Here is a 20,711-nt window from a genome sequence, read left to right on the forward strand (position 1 = left end):
ACTGTTCTTTTGAACAATTATGCTGCTAATGTTAGAACCCTTCCGCTGTTACAGAGTGATCAGGTCAATCAATAAATCACTGATTAAAACGGGAGGAAAAAGTATGTCTGCAGATGTTAGGACTTAATCTATATACCTGTGTGTGTGACAGAAACATGATGATGACAGTGTAGTAATAAGGGATTAATGTAAGTCAACTTACTGTTTGCTACCTGGCTGGTAGGGAGGGGGGCTGTGTTTGTCCCTCGGCATATTGAACTGCAACTGGAAATCACCCTGCTAAAAAAAAAAAAAAACAAAGCAGCAGTGTTAGCCAATCCATTTTCCCTCCAAACTCAATACACAATCATTTTAATACAATTGTCAAAAAATGTGAACATCTTATTAAAGAAGTAAAATGGGACTGATTAGAGTGCCAGATTTTGGGGGGGATCTGCATGGATTTTTTTTCGTCAAGACCCATTCAAATGAATGAAAATAGTAATCCTGCTAACAAACCAACCAACCAACCAACCAACCAACCAACAGAAATCGGTGAAAACATAACCTCAGTGCTTGACAGTTTTCGTGCTATGGACATGTTACCAAAAACAGTGCTGAGGTTTCATACCCAGCCCTACTGATCTGAATGGAAACCAGCGGCTGCCTGGGTGTTATAGGAAAACATTAAACGTGTAAACCAATGTGCTTGTGTCAATCTGGTAAAATTTAGTTGATGTTACAGTTATGTGAGGCAGTAAACTGGTATAGTATGTCATGTACTTTTCAAATAGAGCATGATGGCTAGCTCTCTTAATTCAAATATCCATCGATGAGCTGCTGTTCAGCTACCGAACAGGAGGCAGGTCTTCTGCTTGGACATTGTTTGTTGTGAAACAAAGCAGCAGTAGGTGGGTGTAGATATGCTGGCACACCAGCTGAGACTGGCAGGTTTAAAATATGAGCAGCTGATTAGTCAACCTGAGCTGTGTTAGCTAGTTTCACTGCAGAGAGTTAAACTATAGACTGTACAATCCACAGTCGACGCCGTATTTTCACTTAAACATTCTGGTCTCCTGCCGCTGGCCCTTCATCACTTCGCTAGCTGATATGGCAGTTGCTATTTACATTAATATAAAGTTACTTTTAATTTCGAATAATTTCTATTTGTTTGGCTTTTTTATTTGGCTAATTTTTTTTCCTTTTGTGTAAAATTCCCTCTGTAAGTCTTTCAAAATAACCATTTTAGGCTGTAGGTTAAGCCAAAACTAAATATAGGCTAGCTCATCAAACGCAGCAACAATTAAGAGCTTATTCCTGACAAACTATCTTTTAAAACGGCACAATTAAACCTGCTTTAAGTTAAAATTCTCTCCACAGTGGGTAGTCAATTGAACTCTGATTACATTTTGCCCTCAAACTTCGGTTATCATGTTTAAATTGACTCACCTAGTCTGACGAAACGTCTGATCGAAGAGAAGACAACAGAGACGCTCAGTTGATGAACGCAACAAAACACATACCCTGTGTGCGCGCGGCCGCATCCCTGCGAGGTGCACAGCGCGCGTTCACAGAGGACAGAGACGCGCCCACAGGTGTGTGCTCGTCAGGTGGGCTCCTCCCCAGGTCATACAGGACTAACCTGTCTGCTCGACACCAGGCAGCCGCAAAGGTTACTGTCCCTTGTTTCCAGAGGCCAAGTCTTACGTGCCAGTTTCAGCTGTTGTCATTCATTAATATGATTGAAAACAGAGCTTACAACACATGACAATGTTTTTCGTGTTATTAAATCCTAAACAATTTTATAGGCTATACATATAATATTTTTCTGTATCACCAACTTTGTTTTACAATCAGTGTAAGAAATCCTCACAACTAATTTGAAAATAATTTAAAAATAAATAAATAAAGTAAAGTAAAAACAAATGTAAAATATTTTACAGCTTTTGTCATGATAATGTAACCTGAGGCATGGCAGGCTGACATGCTGATTCAGCCTTCCTGCTGAGTAAAATGCCTCCAGTGTTACAAAACCTGACACCTCAGCTCAGAACAACCTGTCCTCCCAGCTGTTTACCTAAGAAGTCACAACCGCAGCCATTTTACGAGATGTCATTGACATGTACTTGTAGTTCAGTTCTCCCAGGTCGTTCTACATCGAATGGATTCAGTGTCCCTTAGTTTGACAGTTTTACACTTGTTTTTCTCATTAGAATAATTATTTTAACAATTTTGTCTCAATATTTACAGAGGAACATTTGGACCACATTTTTTTTAAATAAGCAAGACACAAAACATTAGCTTTACAGAAAGATTTGCTGTATTCATTTCCTTGAGAAACCATGGTTTATAAGAATCAGGTTGTTCTATCATACTCACGTACTGTATATCATCCTTATATACTTAGTATAGATCAAACTTTTACTTTCAATTTAATTTAAATCATTTGAATTATTTTTATAATAATAATAATAATACATTTATTTTATATAGCCTTTTTAAGGTACTCAAAGACACTTAACATGTTAAAAAACAGAATAATAAAAACAACACACTAAAAACATAAAAAAGAGACAGAAGTTATACATTTAAAGCCATTTTAAAATATCATATACAGTCATGGTGCAAAGTTTACATACACTTGTAAAGAAAATGTATATCATGGCAGTTTTCAGTTCAAATGATTTCTGTCATTTTTCTGTGATGGAATAAGTGGAACACAAACTACTTTGTCACAAAAACATTCATGAAGTTTGGTTCAATAATGAATTTATTATAGGTCCTCTGAAAATGTGACCAAATCTGCTGGATCAAAAATATACATATAGCAAATTGAATGATCAATTTTGGTAATTACATAAAGATGTGTGAATCCAATTTTCTTTGTAGCATGGCCTTTTAACGTCCTCTGAGTGATTATGATTGATAACAGCTGATGACTTTTCTGGGCCCATTTTAATAGGGCGTGTTTGATACACCAACTAGACTCAGCCACAAATACTACAATCAAAAAGTCTAAGGAGCTCAGCATTGATCTGAAAGAGCGCATTATTCATTTGAACAAGTCAGGAAAGTCACTTGGAACATTTCAAAGCAGTTACAGGTCCCAAGATCAACTGTGTAAACAACTGTAAGTAACAGGTGTCCCCAGTCAAGCCTGTTTTGCATTGCTATGGGCTGAGAGGCTGCCATGTAAGAAAGAAGCCCTTGCTTTAAAGCTCGACGGAAGTTTGCTTCTGATCACATGGACGAAGAAAAAACCTCTGAAGGAAAACTCTGTGGTCAGATGAAATAAAAATTGAGTTGTTTGGCCACAAAAATATTTTTTGCGCTTTAAATTATTAGTACGGTCAATAAAACTGCACCTTATCCTTTGTCCCTTATGTTCCACTTACCTTTACTCCTCAATACCTCAGCATTTTATTTGATAACTACCTAATCATTTTATTGTTTCTTATCGTTTCTATATTTGCCCTTGTATTTTATTGTATTTGTACTTGAATGTACCCGCTGCTATGGTAACCAAATTTCCCCTCTGGGATTAATAAAGCTATCCATCCATCCATCCATCCATCCATCCATCCATCCATCCATCCATCTTCCTTTCAAAACCTGAAGCCTACATTACCCACAATGCAACTCACCCACTGAGTGACATCAGTGGAGGCAATTTATTAGATTACATGCAGCATGGAGCCACGAAAGGCTTTATACAATGTTTTTCGCTAATGCAGTTGTACTTCCCAAGACCTGTAAACACACTTCAACAGGAGGCAGTCGAAAGGTGCATTTATTTTGTGATAAAAGTCTTAAAAAAGGAAAAATACTTCTGTAAAAAAAGGTGCTTCATTGGCATAAAGCAGGACATACGGATGTGATAAAAAAACAACATACACATATCAAACATATGAATGTAAAAAGAGTTTATGAAAGGAGAGACTAAAACTAAATTAAGATCATCAATCTGTCATATTTAACATTTTGATTTCTGTAACATCATCTGAGACAATTCATACATTCTCCAATACAAAACTTTGAGTAAATTCACAAGTTCACATTGTGTGTCACAGTTCAAGACAGAAGAAATTAAATGTAAAAGCCAGTAATAACAGTGAGCATTCTGACAAGCACCAAACCTCCACTTTCTGTCTGCTACAGTTCCTTTCACACATTTTCACATATTTTCAGAAATGTTCTTGATTATATGTTCTTGATCTTACTCACACTCAGATAAAAAGATCTTTTCATTTGTTGTCTGATTAGTCATTGTGTATTTCATAATCACAGCAAAGTGAATATGAAATGAAGCACATACAACATTGATTTAGTATTTTAATTACATGTAAATTTTTCATCTGATTCTAGGAATTACATAAGTTCAATGTAAACAGGGCACATTTAATTCAAAGAGTTTCTACTATCAGTCAATGTGTATAAATAAAATGTGTGGTTTATTACAGGAGACAGAATAACCGATTTGAATTGCACTACTTTTATGTATAACACTTTAATAATAAACTCTCTTGAAAAACAAATTCTGTTGATGTGAACGTTATATGTGATAGCTGAAATAAAATACAAGGTTTACATATGTAGACATCTGCATTAATTTAATTTGAAGGTTAACTCCACCAATTTACACATTAAAATGTGTTTACAGGTCTTGGAGAGTACTACAGCATATGTGAAAAACTAGTATGAAGCCCTTTGTGGCTCCAGAAGAAGCTGCATGTGATCTGATAAATTGCCTCCAGTGATATCGCACAGTGGTGAAGTAGCAGTTTTTGGAAAGCAGTCCATTGGTCTAGCATTGCACTACTGTAAATCAGTTGGTGTCATTATGGATAGTTTAAAAACAAATGATCGAAATCGATACAGAACCAAAGACAACCTGCGGCTTATACCCACAATGCAACTTAGCGACTTGACATTGATCCTTCCTCTGGAGCCACAAAAGGCTTTATACTACTTTTTCCATGTACGCAGTAGTACTCCACAAGACCTGTAAACACACTTTATTGTGTAAAATTGGGTTACCCTTTAAATTGGACTTTATTTGATTTTTTAATACTGACTCAACATGATAAAAAAAAAACAAAAAAACTTTACAGTGAACTAATGTTATCAAATTAGATGGAAAATTGACATGTAATTAAAATACTTCAAGTCAACGTCTCTGGCATATTTTTTTTTTTGAGTGTGGGGGCTTCTGTCTCTTGTGATGTAGCTACTCTTATAGTTTGTCTCTGCTTCCAGTCAGGCTAAACACCAGACTGAACACAAATAAAAACTGTTCAACTCTCATTAGCTGTTTATCTCAAATGGCTACAAAAAACAAAACAAAAAAAACAAAAAAAACAACAAAAAAACAAACCTCCCTAAAGATTCCATTAAAATGTGATTGGGCATGCTGCATGTACATAAAATGAACACAATTTTAAGCAATTTATTCAGGTTACGTGTGATCCACTCAAGCTGTTTGCATCCCAACCTATTTTTGGTAAACCATGCTTCCCCCTTCCTTTTTAATACTCTCTATGACATTTACCTGTGACAATGATTTTTTCTGTCTGTCATGTCACATTACAAACAACAGTGATGGCATGTCCTCCTGTTTTAATATGATGCCGGCATGGACTGCATAATAATTCCAGGTGAGTTGATGGCAGTGTTAAGCTGCAGTGTTTAGTTCCTTTTGTTTCAGTTTGTGGCGTTGTCGTACTCTTGAATCTTCTGTTTGATATGAGAGAGCTTGCTCTTCAGGTACTCACACCTCTCCCTTTTTTCCAGATATGTTGGGTCCTGAATACAAGAAAAATAGGAAAAACATTAAATGTGGTGCTTTCTTTCCCAGTTAAAGAATTCATACAGTATGCCAGAGACAGTCTCTGTGGTAGTCAGAGAATAATAAGGAATTTCACTGGTGGGTAATTGTATGGGGAATTATATGTTTTACTCCCCCCCCCATAGTTTTCAGTAAACCACACAAACAGCCAGAGAGAAAGAACGCTTTGGGTATCGGGACTGTCAATATCCGATCTGTACCGGCAGCCTGGGTAAATTCTTTGTTCATTCAAAACAATTCATTCAATATATGAAAATCACATGTTTCAGATAGCTTAGCATTATAAAAGTTGCTAATTTCATTATTGATAGTCATCAACATCTTTAGTCTGATGTCTGAAATACATTTTATTAAAATATATATTTTTTATATTTTCTTTTTAGATAACTTCTTGTGAAATTAAATTGTACATTTCTTAATTTTGTTTTTAAGCAATTTTCAATACTCCTGCAGTTAAACTGCACATGTCCAGTAGTGTCCCAAAAAAATGTTAATAACTCTAGTAAATTCTCAAGATACAGATAACAGATAAACAGATAACTATTATATTCACAGTGACTAAAAAACATTTTGTTATCTTAATTAGAAAGTAATTTTGAACATAAAATCATCATTAAATGACAGGGCCATCTTAGCACATTGTGCAGAATGGAACGGACAGCCGGTACAGATCGGGTACTGACAGGGAGCACTCAAAGTTAAATACAGAAAGCCAAGTAATTATGTAAATAAAAATGTAATTAAAAGGCACGTTCCATTTATTTAGTGTGCTCCCAAGAAGCTGGGACAAATTAAAAAAAAATTAATAGTATGACCAACTTGGTTTTTAGCTCCAAAGTACGAGTCAAGAACCAAAAAGACTGGCTCGTACAATTCCAATAATGCAAACTGATTGCATCTCTTTAGACCCCTCATGTCATGATTCTGTTTGTGTTTCTGTTATTTCCTGTTTTATTTTGAAGTTTTGCCCTCATGTGTCACGTGTGGCTTTTCAGTTCTTCCTTATGTGTAATTTCCTGCATTTTTCTGTGTTCATCTGTTCTTGTTTGTAGTCAGCCCTGTTGTGTATATAGTCTGTGTGCTCCCTGATGTCTTTGTCAGTTCGTCCTGTGTCATTCACCTATATCATTCCCCTGAGCCTCTTCCTGTGTTACACTGTGGTTTTTGTTCTTGGCGTTTTGTTTTCTGCTTTATTTGTGCCTCTAAATTATTTGTTATAGGGAGTATTACATAAAGCTAGTGAGGTGAAAAAAAAAAGGTATTTATTCAACAAAATGGTTTAACTGCAGTCCAAACCCCACAACACACCAATGCACTGAGGGAAATTAGTTCATCAAACCTGTATTACATAACTTCAGCTGTGTTACATTCCATTTCCCTTTCTCTAACACACAATGAATGAACAACTAAAATGCCTCATAATAGTTTCAGCAGGTTGAAACAGGTGACCATGGTCACATTCCCCTGGTGTGACTCACTGGTTATGATAACAACATGGAGAATTCCTGTCTTAAGACAAAAGTAGTGTAACTGGGTTTTGGTTGATGCAACTGGGACAGAATGACCTGAAGTTTTGGTAGGATGACAAAGTGGTTACTACATCATGCAGACATCTTACATATTATAATGACTTGTTTAAACAAAAAAAAACATGTTATACCTTGATATAAATATACAAATGCAACGGTGTTGTTCCTGTCCATCTCATGTCATTAGTAATACAAGTTCTACTTTTTCATAAAAAAAAAAATGAAGGCCACATTTCTTATGAGTGCCATTTCTTACTGTGCCCTGACACTGTCCTGCCGTCATGCAAGAGTTCCTTACAAAGCCTGGTGTGTGCACCCAAAATTACAGTTTATACTATATTTGGTTACACAAAGCTATATCTGTACATCTTTAACAAGAATATCTGTTTTTGGATATATACACCAGAAATTGGTCCCCATCAAACTTATTCACGTCAAGGACCCCTAAACTGACGCATATTACATGTGCCAATAGCATGTGGCCCACTAAGGAGCTCTGCCCCTCCTGGGCAATTCCAATTGTGAAATACACATTGAGTGAAAAAACTATTTCATTATTTTTGTGCTGTGTATGCATATACATTTCAGCTGCAACATACACCAATCAGCCACAACATTAAAACCACTGACAGGTGACGTGAATAACATTGATCATCTCATCACAATGCGATGTTCTGCTGGGAAACCTTGGGTGCTGGCATTCATGTGAATGCCACTTGACACGCACCACCCATCCAAACACTGTTGTGAACCAAGTACACCCCCTCATTACAACAACACTACCCGATGGCAGTGGCCCCCCTGCAGGACTGTCTGTAAGATGTGCTGGAGCAGCTGGTGCCAGACACCACAGGACACCCTCAGAGGTCTTAAGTCCATGTCTTGACAGGTCAGAGCTGTTTTGGCTGCACAAGGGGAACCTTCAACAATATTAGGCAGGTGGTCATAATGTTATGCCTGATCGGCGTATATACATCATTACAACCTGCAATGATTGAAGAAAAATTGCTGCCATTCTTTGTCTGTGTGCTGAAGGGCATACTTTTTCTGTGCGCTGGTGGTATGTGTGTATCAAATTCGGCTTTCCCTGGTGGTACCTGTGGTTGATACAGCACACCAAAAGTAAGAGCATCCGGGGCAGAAAATGTTACACCCAAATGTTGCCAGATTGCTCCATTTTCTGACAAGTGGGGCATCTTTAGGATGGATTAAGTTGGTAAAAATTAGCGTGATGGGTTGACAAAATTTTGGCCTGGCTTGTCATAGTGCACCAATTTTTCTTACTTTTTTAAATGTCTATATTCTTTTCTGGCTAATGATGACATTTTGAATGAACCTGGCAACACAAGTAGGCCTAACTAGAAGTGTACCAGGCTGTTCAACCACCAGAGGTGTGAAGTATTGATTCATTGCTCAAAAATCATTCAATTGGAGGACTTTATCAAAAAGGTCACAGTCAAAAATATGGGACCTGACCAGCCAAAGAACTTCAATATTAAACAGCATTCTCGATGTGACCAAGTGGTATCGAAGCAAACCATCAATGTAGTAAAACTGGACCCAAGTTGATCAGATTTTGCTATAGGGTGCCAATCTGATAGGAAATTTTCCTTTTTGATGTTTTATCACAGGGAGTGTGTGAAAACCATCACCAAAATAGTATAATATAATAAATTCTGTTATTGTGATACTTATGGGTGGCATTTGCAGACCCTCAAGGGTCCCTAGGGGTCCCTGGACCAAACTTTGAGAGCCACTGGTCTAGACTGCTTAATATTCTGTGTTGGACTGTCTTTTACTTTGCCATTTAGACTCTTCATACCATATATGTATGAGTTAACAGCTTACTCAACATACAAAATAACAATATTTTAATCAAGTACCTAAATTAATCACATAATAAAGAATACCTCCAAAAAACTAAAAGAAATATGTAAAATTAAGCCAAATAAAAGTTGGTCTAGAGAGAGACAGAAAGAAAATTGCCATCATAATTGCTTTGTCCTTTTTGTAAATGGAGGTTTTTTCATGTAAAGGGAGGTGGTCCGACTGAAAATAAAATGTTGGTGTTTAACAGGTTTTCAACAGATGTTAATGAGTTAACCTGTGCTAGGAACTAAAAAGTAGAATATCTTGGCCTCTGCTACTTTGATTTAGATCCTTTCTTTGTCCATTCCTGTTTCCTGAAATGTATGGAAATGAAATACAAATTCACTGCAGCAGACCTTTAGTGTACAAGTAAATTTAAAAGCAAGCTCTTAGTATGCAAAATGCACAGGGGGAATATCTTTCATAGATTCTTCTGTTACACCGGGGTAATTAGGGTTAATATAAGCAGAATTTAACCAGGGCATGGACTCTACAGCTACATTGAGTGACCTTGAATGGATCATACTTACAGCTTTCTTTCTCTGATATTCCATTAAAATGCTACCGATCCGCTCCTTCTCCTGAAAAAAAATGTGCATGTTATTGGACATAGTTATAGAGTGTGTATCCATCTGTGTGAGTGTGTGTGAGTGTGTGTGTGTACGTGTGCGTGCGTGTCTACCATTTGGCTAGAGGGCCGGGAGGGAAGGTTCTGCATCATCTCATCCATTTCTTCAAACTTCTTTGCCATTGCCTGAACCTCAGCATGTAGTTCCTTGTACTCAGCGTACTGGTCATTGAACACAGCCTTGTACTGGTCCCTCTCCTCCTCTGAGCGAATGCTTGGGTACTTCCTGTGGAAACAGGACAGGAGGTGACACATTTTCTTGGCCTACAGGCTACATTCAGACTACAGTGAATGTGGAACTGCAAAATGGGTCTGAATATCAATCCATCTGTCCAACACTACTATGGGATAGATCACCACCAAATCTGCTGTGGATAATTGTGTTTCACTGAGTTTCCTGAATAAAGATGATCAGAAATCTTCACTAGTTTTTAATTCTCCTAAAACAATCGTTGGGTGCCTTTCAAACATATTGAAATGGTTTTTGCTTGCTGTAATCAGTGGTGCAATATAACCAAGTACACTCAAAGCACACTCCACTACATTTCAAATAGAAATACTGTACGTTTTACTCCACCTGCATTTGACTGATAGCTTAAATTACTTGTTACTTTACAGATTCTGATTATTAATGCAAAATATAATCAACTACTAAATTATGATGTACTATTATAGACGAAGCCTCCATGAGGAAGTTAAAATTAGCTCCACCAGCTGCAACATTAGTGATGCTCAGTGATCAATAATTATAATTATTATTATTACAATAATATACAGTATCATTCTGAAATGTGCCATTCTGTACAATGAATACTTTTACCTTTGGTATTTTAAGTATATTTTGATGCAAATACTTCTACTTAAGTGAAGATTTGAAAGCAGGATTTTTACTTGTAACAGTGTTTCTTCACTGTGGTATGACTACTTTTACTTTAAGATCCGAGTACCTTTTCCACTATTTACTGTAATCAGTTGCCCTGTTCATACTCGACATTGAGAGATTCCTTCATGATGTGCTTCCAATGTAAAGGAAAGAACACCTTTTTAGTACTAAATTCCTGTTTTGTGTAAACAGGAGCTGCAATGAAAGAACAGTAAATCAAATAGGGAATTTGGTACCAAAAAGGTTCCAATTTTAGACATATCCGCTTGATTAGACTAACTCATACTGTTGAAGCCTGACGTAAGCCTGATTTAAGATTACGTCATAGCTCAAAATCATTATTATTGATATATAAACCACTCTTGTTGTGTCAAGAATAGGCCTACTAACAAACATTTAAAAATAGAGGAAATAATTAATTGTAATTAAATGCGTTCAGTGACAGAACAGAACTTTACAACATTTACACAGACCACGGTACCCTGTGGACCGAGGTCCTGTGGTTCTATGGGATCAGATCACACTCATTTGTGAACTCTGGGCCATAGTTTAATATTGATCGAAAAAAGTTTTTCACCTCTCATAATAGCGCTGAAGATCGTTAATGCCCCCTTCTGTACGTGCACATGTGCTCTCTCTTACATAAACACACACCCACACACACAGCTCAGGTCTGAGGCCCTGCAAATTATGCTGCCTCCCCTCATATCAAAGCAGTGCCAGTGTTTACAACTTCAGTGAGGTGGAACTAGCTTTATCTTCTGGTCATGAAAAGAAAAAAATATATAATAAGAAACTTACAGGAACAGCTGTCAGGTAAACTTGTGTTCTCTAATAGCAGTAATGTTAAATTGATATGCTAGCTTGTAGTCAATCTCTCTCGTTTGTCTGTCTTGTTAACCTAGGAGGGCAGTACATATCCTAAATCTCTCTTTCTGTGTTTTGTTTACCAGCCACTTCCAGCGTAGTTCTGTGACTTTGTGCCTAAAAAATGTGAGACTGACATACAACTCACGTTATTTACTATATTCCAACGGGCAGCTCGGACAGATTACAGCGTTGCTCATGTAAACAAGTGCACTTGCGCGAAATGACACTCACATTTTCCAGCAGCAACCTCAACCATACAGACCACAAAACATATTGTTAAGATGGCACTCACAGGCGCTGATCATTTTGAAAGAAGGCAATGCTTATCTGGTCTCTCAGTCAAGATTAAGTAACAAGTCAGAACTAATAGGCTCAATTTCTCATTTATGGTCATGTTATTTTATGACATAGCCTCTAAATCTTTCTCTTAAAATGCACCGGATTGATGCTTTTAACTTTAAAATGTTCAGAATTTTCTTGCACTGAGACTATAATGGGGTGACTTGGACCCTCTGGTGTGTAAAAATATTTCCTTTCTTTACATTTAGTGAGTTAATTTTCTAACTTAGACTTAGACTAAGTAGTTAACGCATTTACGTCTCCCAGCTGAAACTACGGGGGCTATTGGACTATCACTTCTTTATTTCTGTCACAAACATTGAACCTATAGCAGACCTGATAATCATCACTTTTCATAAAAAAGAAGAAGTTGTAACTAGCAAGGTAATACTCACGCCACATAGTCGGCTATAACAACAGGTTTGGGGATGTGTCCAGCTGGTATGTGACCTCGGAGGATCTCTGGCTCCAGCACCACTGGAACAGCAGCTGCAGAATGGTTTGAAGCATCCATGATGTCTGGCTGGATGGTGGGGAGAGGGGTCTGCTCCGAGGCCCTGGAGGATGGACCCAGCTACAGTAGATAGCCATGTGTTCAGTTCATGTACACTGTGTGCAATAATCATTTTAAAAGTTATCCTTGATAGATACTTACTATAGACAAAGGGACTGATGATCCAATAGTCTTCATCTAGGTTGATTGTGATGGGAAGAAGAGGTGGGGAGTGATTCATTATTCAATGGCTTATTTTAATCAACTATTCAAGTGCTTTTGAATGTTAAAGACCACTTACTGCAAGTCATTATTATACTTAAGTTTCAACTCTCTGCAATTTAATAATCATACTGAAGTTAACAGAAAGTAATAGCTGAGTGGAAGGTAGAAAAACACATTTATCATTTTTAGGTCTATGAGGTGCATGTGGATTCTGTCCTGAGCTGGGTGGCTTCTGGTAGTTTAATTGTACATGTATTTGCTATATATAACTTTTGGCTACATGTACTTTTTATTTAAAGCACTTTGAGCCTCCTTGTAATGAAAAGTTCCATATTAATAAAACTGCCTTGCACTTACATTTAAGACTAGTGGAAAACCAAAATGTACATAGAAAGTAATGGGGCCAGATGGTAGTTTACTTATTATTTCTCTTTTATTCTAAAACTTTCAGTTTTCAGTCAAAGTTTGGTTGCAACAAAACTACGGGTTTAGGAAAAGATCATGGTTTGGGTGCAATCATAGAGTAGAGCTCTGGGTGAAAACAGAGTCTTTCACGATGCTCATGTAGAGGCAACAAGTACTAGTGAATCACGGAATAGTAGTTCTAGCTAATCACAGCATAGTAGTGCAGGACTAGTAGAAACTGGGAAAAAAATCCAGAACAACAGCAAATGTTTAAGGGCTTCCAGTTTAGCCAGTGGATATCCAGGCCAAGACCTCCTCTTCTTTGTGCTGGTAATTGTTTACAGTCGGATTAGTAACTTGATACACGAGATTGCATTTTGGCTAATGCATTACGCCTCTTTTGCTCTCTACATGGAATGTTTTCCTGCATCCAACCAAAGCAAAAGTGATTGGTCAAGAGTAAGGTAGAGTAGAGTAAGGGTTGGAGTTAAACATTTAGTTGTGATGGATCAGGTTAGAGTTAGGGGCTAGGGAATGCATTATGTCAATAAGGGTCCAAAATGCGTGTGTGTGTGCGTGTGTACGTGCCAGACCTCCTGTGACAGCGCCTCCTCCCTCATCCTGGCTGCTTCATGCCTCCACAGTTTCAGACACACTCCTGCACTGATGAAGTAGAGCACCATGGTGATGAAGAGGAAGATGATGGCTGCTGTCTGGCCGGCCTCGGTGCGACAGAATGCTCCGTTTATTCCATTGTTGAAGACCGGGGTGTTACACAGCCCCCCTCGAGTGGTGTCCCTCACATACACAATCCCTGCTGCCATGTAGAGCACTGCCAAGACCAGGTTGACGGAACACTCTGTAAGCGGCCACCAAGAAGAGTCTAGAAGGATGGCTCTGTAGTATAGGGTCATCCCAAGAACGACCAGAATAACTGTCACAATCCACGCAAGACCAGTCACCACCAGAACAAAAGGTGTCTTGGGGCCTGTGTAGTAACCGCCCCCAGATCCATATGCACTGGCACCTCCACCAAGTCCCCCAAACAGCTGTGGCTGAGAGTAGCCATACATGTTGAACCACTCATTGTCCTTATGAACATAAGCGCAGACACAGGCGAACACAGCAGCCCCCAGCAGCAGCTGCACGCAGCCCAAGATCCTCAGCAGGCCAGCCCATGATTTCATGTAGGCATAGCGTAGGTGGTACTCCTCCACCCGCTCCTGGTAGGTCTGGGCTGAGAGATTGGTGGGCACTGCAGATGCAGAGTCGAAGGCTTCAGCACCCAGCAGCAGCATGTCTCGCTCCTTCTCAGTAGTGTAGCTGCCATAGGGGTCACGATAGGAGCCTGGAAGGGATGGGGATGGAGGGGCAGAGTGGGGAGGTGAGCAGGGGACTCCCGCTGTGGTGTTGCAGTTGGCACTTTTCGTGGATGAGGGGGCAGGGGAGTGAGGGGAAGGTAAATGACTGGGGGAGGACCAACCCTTGCTTCCTTGCTTACCGCTGTTGCCACGGAAGAAGTTCTTGACAGAGTTGGGGATGAAGCGGTGCACCGGCTTAATGTCCATGGCATCACAGTTGTCCTCCATTGGCTTAACATCGTTGGGGGGGTAGAAGGATTCATGCCCAACAGCTGGCTGTTCAGGTAGAGGAGGAGGGGGGAGGGGGTCTAAGCTGATAGCTGGCACTGTTCCTTGCGAAGATGCTGGGGGCAGAGGGAAATTTGGGTCCCACCCTAAGGAGCCCACAGGGACCTGGTCATAGTGTGGGATCTCCCGTACCCGGTCAAACCTGGTGACAGACCCAACTCCTCCTGAAGACATCGGGACCTGGACTTTTTGCTCGCTACAGAGAGAAAGGGAAAATAGTATAAGTGTAGAGCTACAGTGGCTTTAAAGGATCATTCTGGTTTAATAAAATGTGTGTTTTTTAAAAAGCTTTGGACGTAATTTCTCTTATGATAACATTATACTCGCCAAAGCAATTGCTGAGATCTAGGAACAGGGCTACATCACTACAACAAAGTCCAATGGACCAACAAACACAAGCAGTCAGACAATCACAAAGGTTTTATGATCAGATGAATATCAGCCTGATATAGTTTCTAGTGTCAGAAACAAAACAATATTAAATAAATTATAAAAGAAAACAAAAATTATCTGCATGAACTGGACAGAACTCTAACAACACTAACAATAAGATGACTGTGGTGAATTTTCATTCTTAGGATGAATGTAAATTGATATAATCATGAATATCCTCACATGACTGACTTGAAAAAGCTGTCTAGCTCACTGACACAGTCCTTTATTGGTTTCCTGATTTATTTTGAATTGTTTAAGCCTGTCACAATGGTAAGGCATGGCTTGCTCATTGGATCCCCACAAACAAAAAAAAGTTAAATCAGGAAATAAGGTTACCACCATTTATTTATCCTTTTCTTTAATAAAAATATTTGTGTCCTAACAAACACATATTGATTTTAGTGCTATTTTAAGAGTGTTAAGCATATTTTCATGAATACAGGGATAATGTCGTGAATCGCAATTATTTTGGTCAGGATAATTATGACACCAAACTTTCATATTGTCCCATGCCATGAACAGAGAGGTTGGTGAATAAATATGTTTTCTTTAATTGATGTAACAAGATGCAGCATTATCATCCAGATTCAATTTCTGTGGTTCAGGATTTTTATTGAATCTAAAAAGATGAATAGACCACCACAAAAGTCAAGATATCCTGCCCATCAACCTGCAAAACTCTCAACACAAAGAATTGGTAAACTAGAACCAGTAAACACCCTCTGTCATTCAGCAGACATATAGTAGCCCTGGCTTCACAGTAGAGTTGAATCATTGTTAGTATGGCTAGCATGAGTCAGTTGGAATGTTGAAGGACTGACTCTTAGTCACAGTGACATTCACTAAGTGCACTGTTCAGTTCGGACAAAGTTAAAATGAAATATTCTTGTCGTGTAGATGGAAGTCCGACTCTGCAGAGGACAGAAGGAGTTCTTGCTTCAGAAAACTTTGTCATGTCTTCATTTTTGACCTTTCTTAGTAGGACTAATGATGCAACAGAAATAATGGAGATGTAAACTTTAGAGTAATTGACACTGAATTTTGTATACAAGGTACAAGGTACATTTATTGTAAATTTTTAAACAAGGGTTTAAAAAACGAAATAATGATTGAGTCCTTGAGACCTGCTACATCTATTTTAGATAATGGAGTGTTGAGGATGAGGTGAGGGTGAGTCTTACAGTCTGAATCAGGTACTTCTGTGTCTTTTGCCAGTTGGCAGCAGGGTGAACAGACTGTGGCTCTGGTGGGTGTCGTCGTTTAGTATCCTTTGGGCTCTGTGCAGACATCTCACTTCACAGATGTCGCTGATGCTCTGTATATGGGTACCAGTGATGTTCTGGATGGTTTTAATCACCCGTCCTGGGCCGTGCACAAACCATGCCAGTTTGTGATGTTTCCAGTCAGGATGCTTTCATAATGCTCTTCTGTAAAATCTGACCAGCATCTTGCTCCGGAATTTCCTATGTTTCCTTGGGAAGAAGTTTTCTGCGCTTTTTTAACCAGGATGGTGATGTGTGATGAACAAGATATGTTTTCAGTGATGGTAATTCCAAAGAACCTATAACTGTTCACCTGCTACACCTCAGCTCCACTGATGTAGACAGGTGTGTGTGTCTTTAACTACTTTTTTCTAAAATCAACAATCAGTTCCTTGGTTTGGCTTTTAGTGAGCAGTAGAATGTTCTCTGTGCACCACTCAGATTGTTGATTTCCTCCCAAAATGAGCTCTCATCGTTGTTTATAATACGGCTGATGAGCTGAGCACACACTCCTGGGGGGCTCTGGTGTGGCGCAGTAACGTAGAGGAGGTATGACTGCCAATCTGTACTCTACTGGGTCTGCTTGTAAGGAAGTCCAATATCCAGTTGCAGAGTGTTTTACTCTATGTAGCTGTACTTATTCGCCAGGTGTGTGAAGACTGAGTGAAGGGCAGTAGATATGGGCAGCATCCTCTGTGGATCTGTTGGTTCTGAAAGCATACTGGTGAGGGTCCAGGCTGGCCGGGATGTTGTCTTTGATGTGCTGGAGAACCAGTTTCTCAAAGCACTTCATCAGGATGGAGGTGAGAGCCACAGAGCGGTAGTCATTAAGACTAGACACAGCAGACTTTTTTGGTAAAGGAACACTGAGCACGATAATCCAAAAACTGCGAATAATCAGGTTATGATAATAATCTGATTTGAAGTGTTTACATGCAGGTTGAATCATGTAAAAACAGTTTACATGATTCAATTAGTTGGATTTCTTTCCAAGTACATGACGTAAAACTTTTTTTTTTTTTAAAACATCCTGTCAACATGACATCCCTTATCATGGCATCTCAGCTGGTCAGGGCCGTCCTTATGTGGGATTTGTTAGGTTTGCAAAACATGCAAAATAATGCTCTCCTTCTTCGCATTATGCACATGAGCAGAAAACGCATCCGCTCATGTTTCCTTTATGTTTTTACACATGCGCAGATGTAAAAGAACCAAAGAAACCGGATTAACAACATACATGTGCCGAATAAAACGGAATATTGGGCAAAAAAATAGGGGTCTTTATTGGATTTCACATAATCCAATAACAGCTTTTATCTGATAAAGCATATCGCATTTTGCTGTTTACATGACCACTTGAATAATCTGGCAACTCCATAAACCAGATAATGACTGGTTGGTTTAGTAGTGTGCATGTAGCCTGTGACATGTCTTTAGTGCTGTTGGTGTTTTGAAGTCCCTCTCCAGTCTCTGCTGATGTCTCCTCTGCTTTTAGCCCCACAGGTAAAATCCCATTCACCTCTGTTATAGACCTTTAAACGATCTGGGTGAACCTGCCTGTCTTACCTGTCTCTGACTAGCCTGGTGGCAGATGTCTGACCTCAGAATACTTCAACACATTGCTCCTTTAGACAAGTGTTGTGACTGCCCACTCTGGATGGCTTTGCTCACCTGTTTCCTCTCCAGTCTTTGTATTTATTAGAGTAGTTTAGTAATAGGTCAACTGTGTTTTTATTTTAAACTGTAAAGAATTGTAACAAATGGACTTACTTACAATTCGTACAGTACCTGGGCTGCAATTATCAATTATTTTAATTATCTAAAAAGGTACAAAGGTAGAACACACACATAAATCTAAAGGACAAAGTTCACCAGTTATTCTGGCCATGTCAAACAACACGCTAACGTCTCGGCCTTGTGGCCTTCATCAGAGCATGGAGGAAAATGGAAGTCATGTCAATTATATACAAGAGGTCATTAACTTCCTATGGTCCCAAATACATCTTTTCTTGACAATATGACGATGACTGAAAATATTGGTGAAATGGTTAACCTCATACTATTTATAATTTCATGTAGCCTCAGTTTGAACAGTTGAGATATACAATTTTACCTCTACAATATTCAATATAAATCAAATAGTCTTATGTATTATTAACAAGACTGATCATTATGCTCACAAAAATCCACTGGTTCTATTTTCTAATTTAATGACTTGCTTTAAAATAAAATAATGCGAATAATGTTAAAACAAAAATCAGTGTTACTCCCAGACTGTTCAAAAGTTTTTCTCAATACAGGAGAGCAAATATGATCTAACAGGAGTTTGAAAGTTTAATGTACAAAAAGCTTAAAAAGGTATAAAGAAAAAAGGAAATTCTTATATTGTTGGGGTTAAATTATGGAACGGTACAAATATAAATTTAAACAAGTGTAATTTGCTTTTGGTTTTTAAAAGAATTTCTCACAAAGCTTATTTTTAAGATTACAAGTGTGAATGACTTTTGCTGTTGTTGCTGATAAGAATGTAGGATAGTTGTATAAACATTTTGTTTCTGCCTATGCCTGTTCAGTCATACCTAATACATAGACTGTTGACTTTGGTAATGCTGTCTACACTGTTTATATTAATTGCAGCCTATTATGTGGGATGACTGAATAAGGATACTACTACTACTACTACTACTAAATGAGTGATTAAAATGGAGATTTTGCTGTATAAAATTGTGTAGTTAGTAGCCTACTGAGGATTAGACCCCCTAATTGTAAAGGTACTCTACGATTTATGAACGATTTAATGACAGGATTATTAAAGGGATAAGAAAGAAAGAAAAAATCATTCTGTTGCACCGGTAGGCTTGCCCATCGCCAAAGTTGGCTCACTTAAAAATCATGTCTACCCATTTACTGAAGTTAGATGACTGGTACAAAACAGGTGTCTGCATGTAGCCACTTAGTTAATTTTGAGCATCACAACTAAGGCAACCTAGGCCTATCTCTTTCGTCTGTCTTACAAGTTAAAATCTAATTCATTCAAAGCGAAAATGGCACATCGAATTCGATATTTGGAGGCTGACTTACCTGCTGATAACTACGTCTGTTTTTCTCAGTCAAACAGGTAGCAACATCCTGTGCGTCACCCTCCTTTTGTTCTCCGACGCACTCACGCCGATCTCAGGTCAGACATTAAGATGAACTCCGGGTTACCTGGCTGAATTAGCGGGAGAGAAAACTGATCTCAGATTGCGGTGGTATGCCAGGTGCCGCGGTGAAACTCACCTGACCGTGTTGGGCCAGTTTGACGTGTTCATTGACTCCCTCCGACTTCCCACATTAAGTCAGCCTTGTTTGCATTCCCCCTGGCCACTGGACTGAAACAACTGAGTCAAACAATTGTGCCACCATGTGGTCAGTTTTGTATATATTTCACAATCAACTCGCACATAGTGACCATTTAGGAGACTATTTGGTATATTAAATAACATAAATATTCAGTTATTTTTTCATTTAAACATCAATATCTCAAGTACAAAAAAACCATTAAGCAGTGATTACTCATGGTTTTGAATTTTTATCAACATGCATAACCCTTTAAAGGGTAACTACACCAATTTTACACATTAAAGTCTGTTTACAGGTCTTGTACAGTACTACTGTATGAAAGAATTATCCTATCTTTATTCAAGAGTGTAGATTTTCAGTTTGAGAGCATGATTTTATTCCTTTTCAGTGACACAGCTCCTTCTCGTGCTCAGATTTATTCTCCTCACGCTCACATTTTGTGCTCGCACTGAGATGTTTGCTGCTTTCTTTCAAAATGTGTGCTTGAACTCAAAAATCACATGCTTGTGCTCACACATCTTCTTGCACACAAAAATTTCGCTCGCATTCAAATATGTCCTGTGCTCGCTCAGATCTAAAGTCTGCGCGCTCAGATCTAAAGTCTGCGCGCTCAAACCTAATGTGCACGCACTCAGAACAAGAACCTCCTCTCTGGTTGAGGAGTCTGCTCCATGGATCTATAATAAGACCCAATATACCCATAATAGATCCATGGTCTGCTCAGACTCAAGGCTGTCCCTCCCTGCCGTAAAGTATTGTGTTTCACCAGCCAATAGGGGACAGCTAGAGTGTGGACCAATCAAATGACGGATGCCGCCTTGGGTGCGTTCCTTCGCACTTTTTTTGAGCGCTCCGTAGGGGCGGGCATATGGTCTGTTTGTAAAACTACTTCTCTCAAAATACACCAATTTACCATATTAGCCAGCTATTTGAATCGTCACCTGTTTAAGACGCCAGC

General features: G+C 38.7%; 1 protein-coding gene across 1 annotated transcript in view; it reads right to left on the reverse strand.

The window, feature by feature from the left end:
• Nucleotides 1-19,747, reverse strand: part of LOC140996645 (MARVEL domain-containing protein 2-like) — a 30,886-nt gene extending 11,139 nt beyond the window's left edge. Inside the window, exons 1-8 of the mRNA XM_073467095.1 lie at nt 19,493-19,747; nt 13,659-14,910; nt 12,598-12,633; nt 12,338-12,516; nt 9,905-10,076; nt 9,753-9,803; nt 5,692-5,781; nt 203-276 (exon numbers count right to left, since the gene is read on the reverse strand). Coding sequence (XP_073323196.1) covers nt 203-276; nt 5,692-5,781; nt 9,753-9,803; nt 9,905-10,076; nt 12,338-12,516; nt 12,598-12,633; nt 13,659-14,888 — 1,832 coding nt within the window. The 5' untranslated portion in view covers nt 14,889-14,910; nt 19,493-19,747. The remainder of the gene's footprint in view (nt 1-202; nt 277-5,691; nt 5,782-9,752; nt 9,804-9,904; nt 10,077-12,337; nt 12,517-12,597; nt 12,634-13,658; nt 14,911-19,492) is intronic.
• Nucleotides 19,748-20,711: the final 964 nt, after the last annotated feature.

The sequence above is a fragment of the Pagrus major genome, chromosome 5 (genome assembly GCF_040436345.1).
Source record: "Pagrus major chromosome 5, Pma_NU_1.0".
Classification (NCBI taxonomy): Eukaryota; Metazoa; Chordata; class Actinopteri; order Spariformes; family Sparidae; genus Pagrus; species Pagrus major.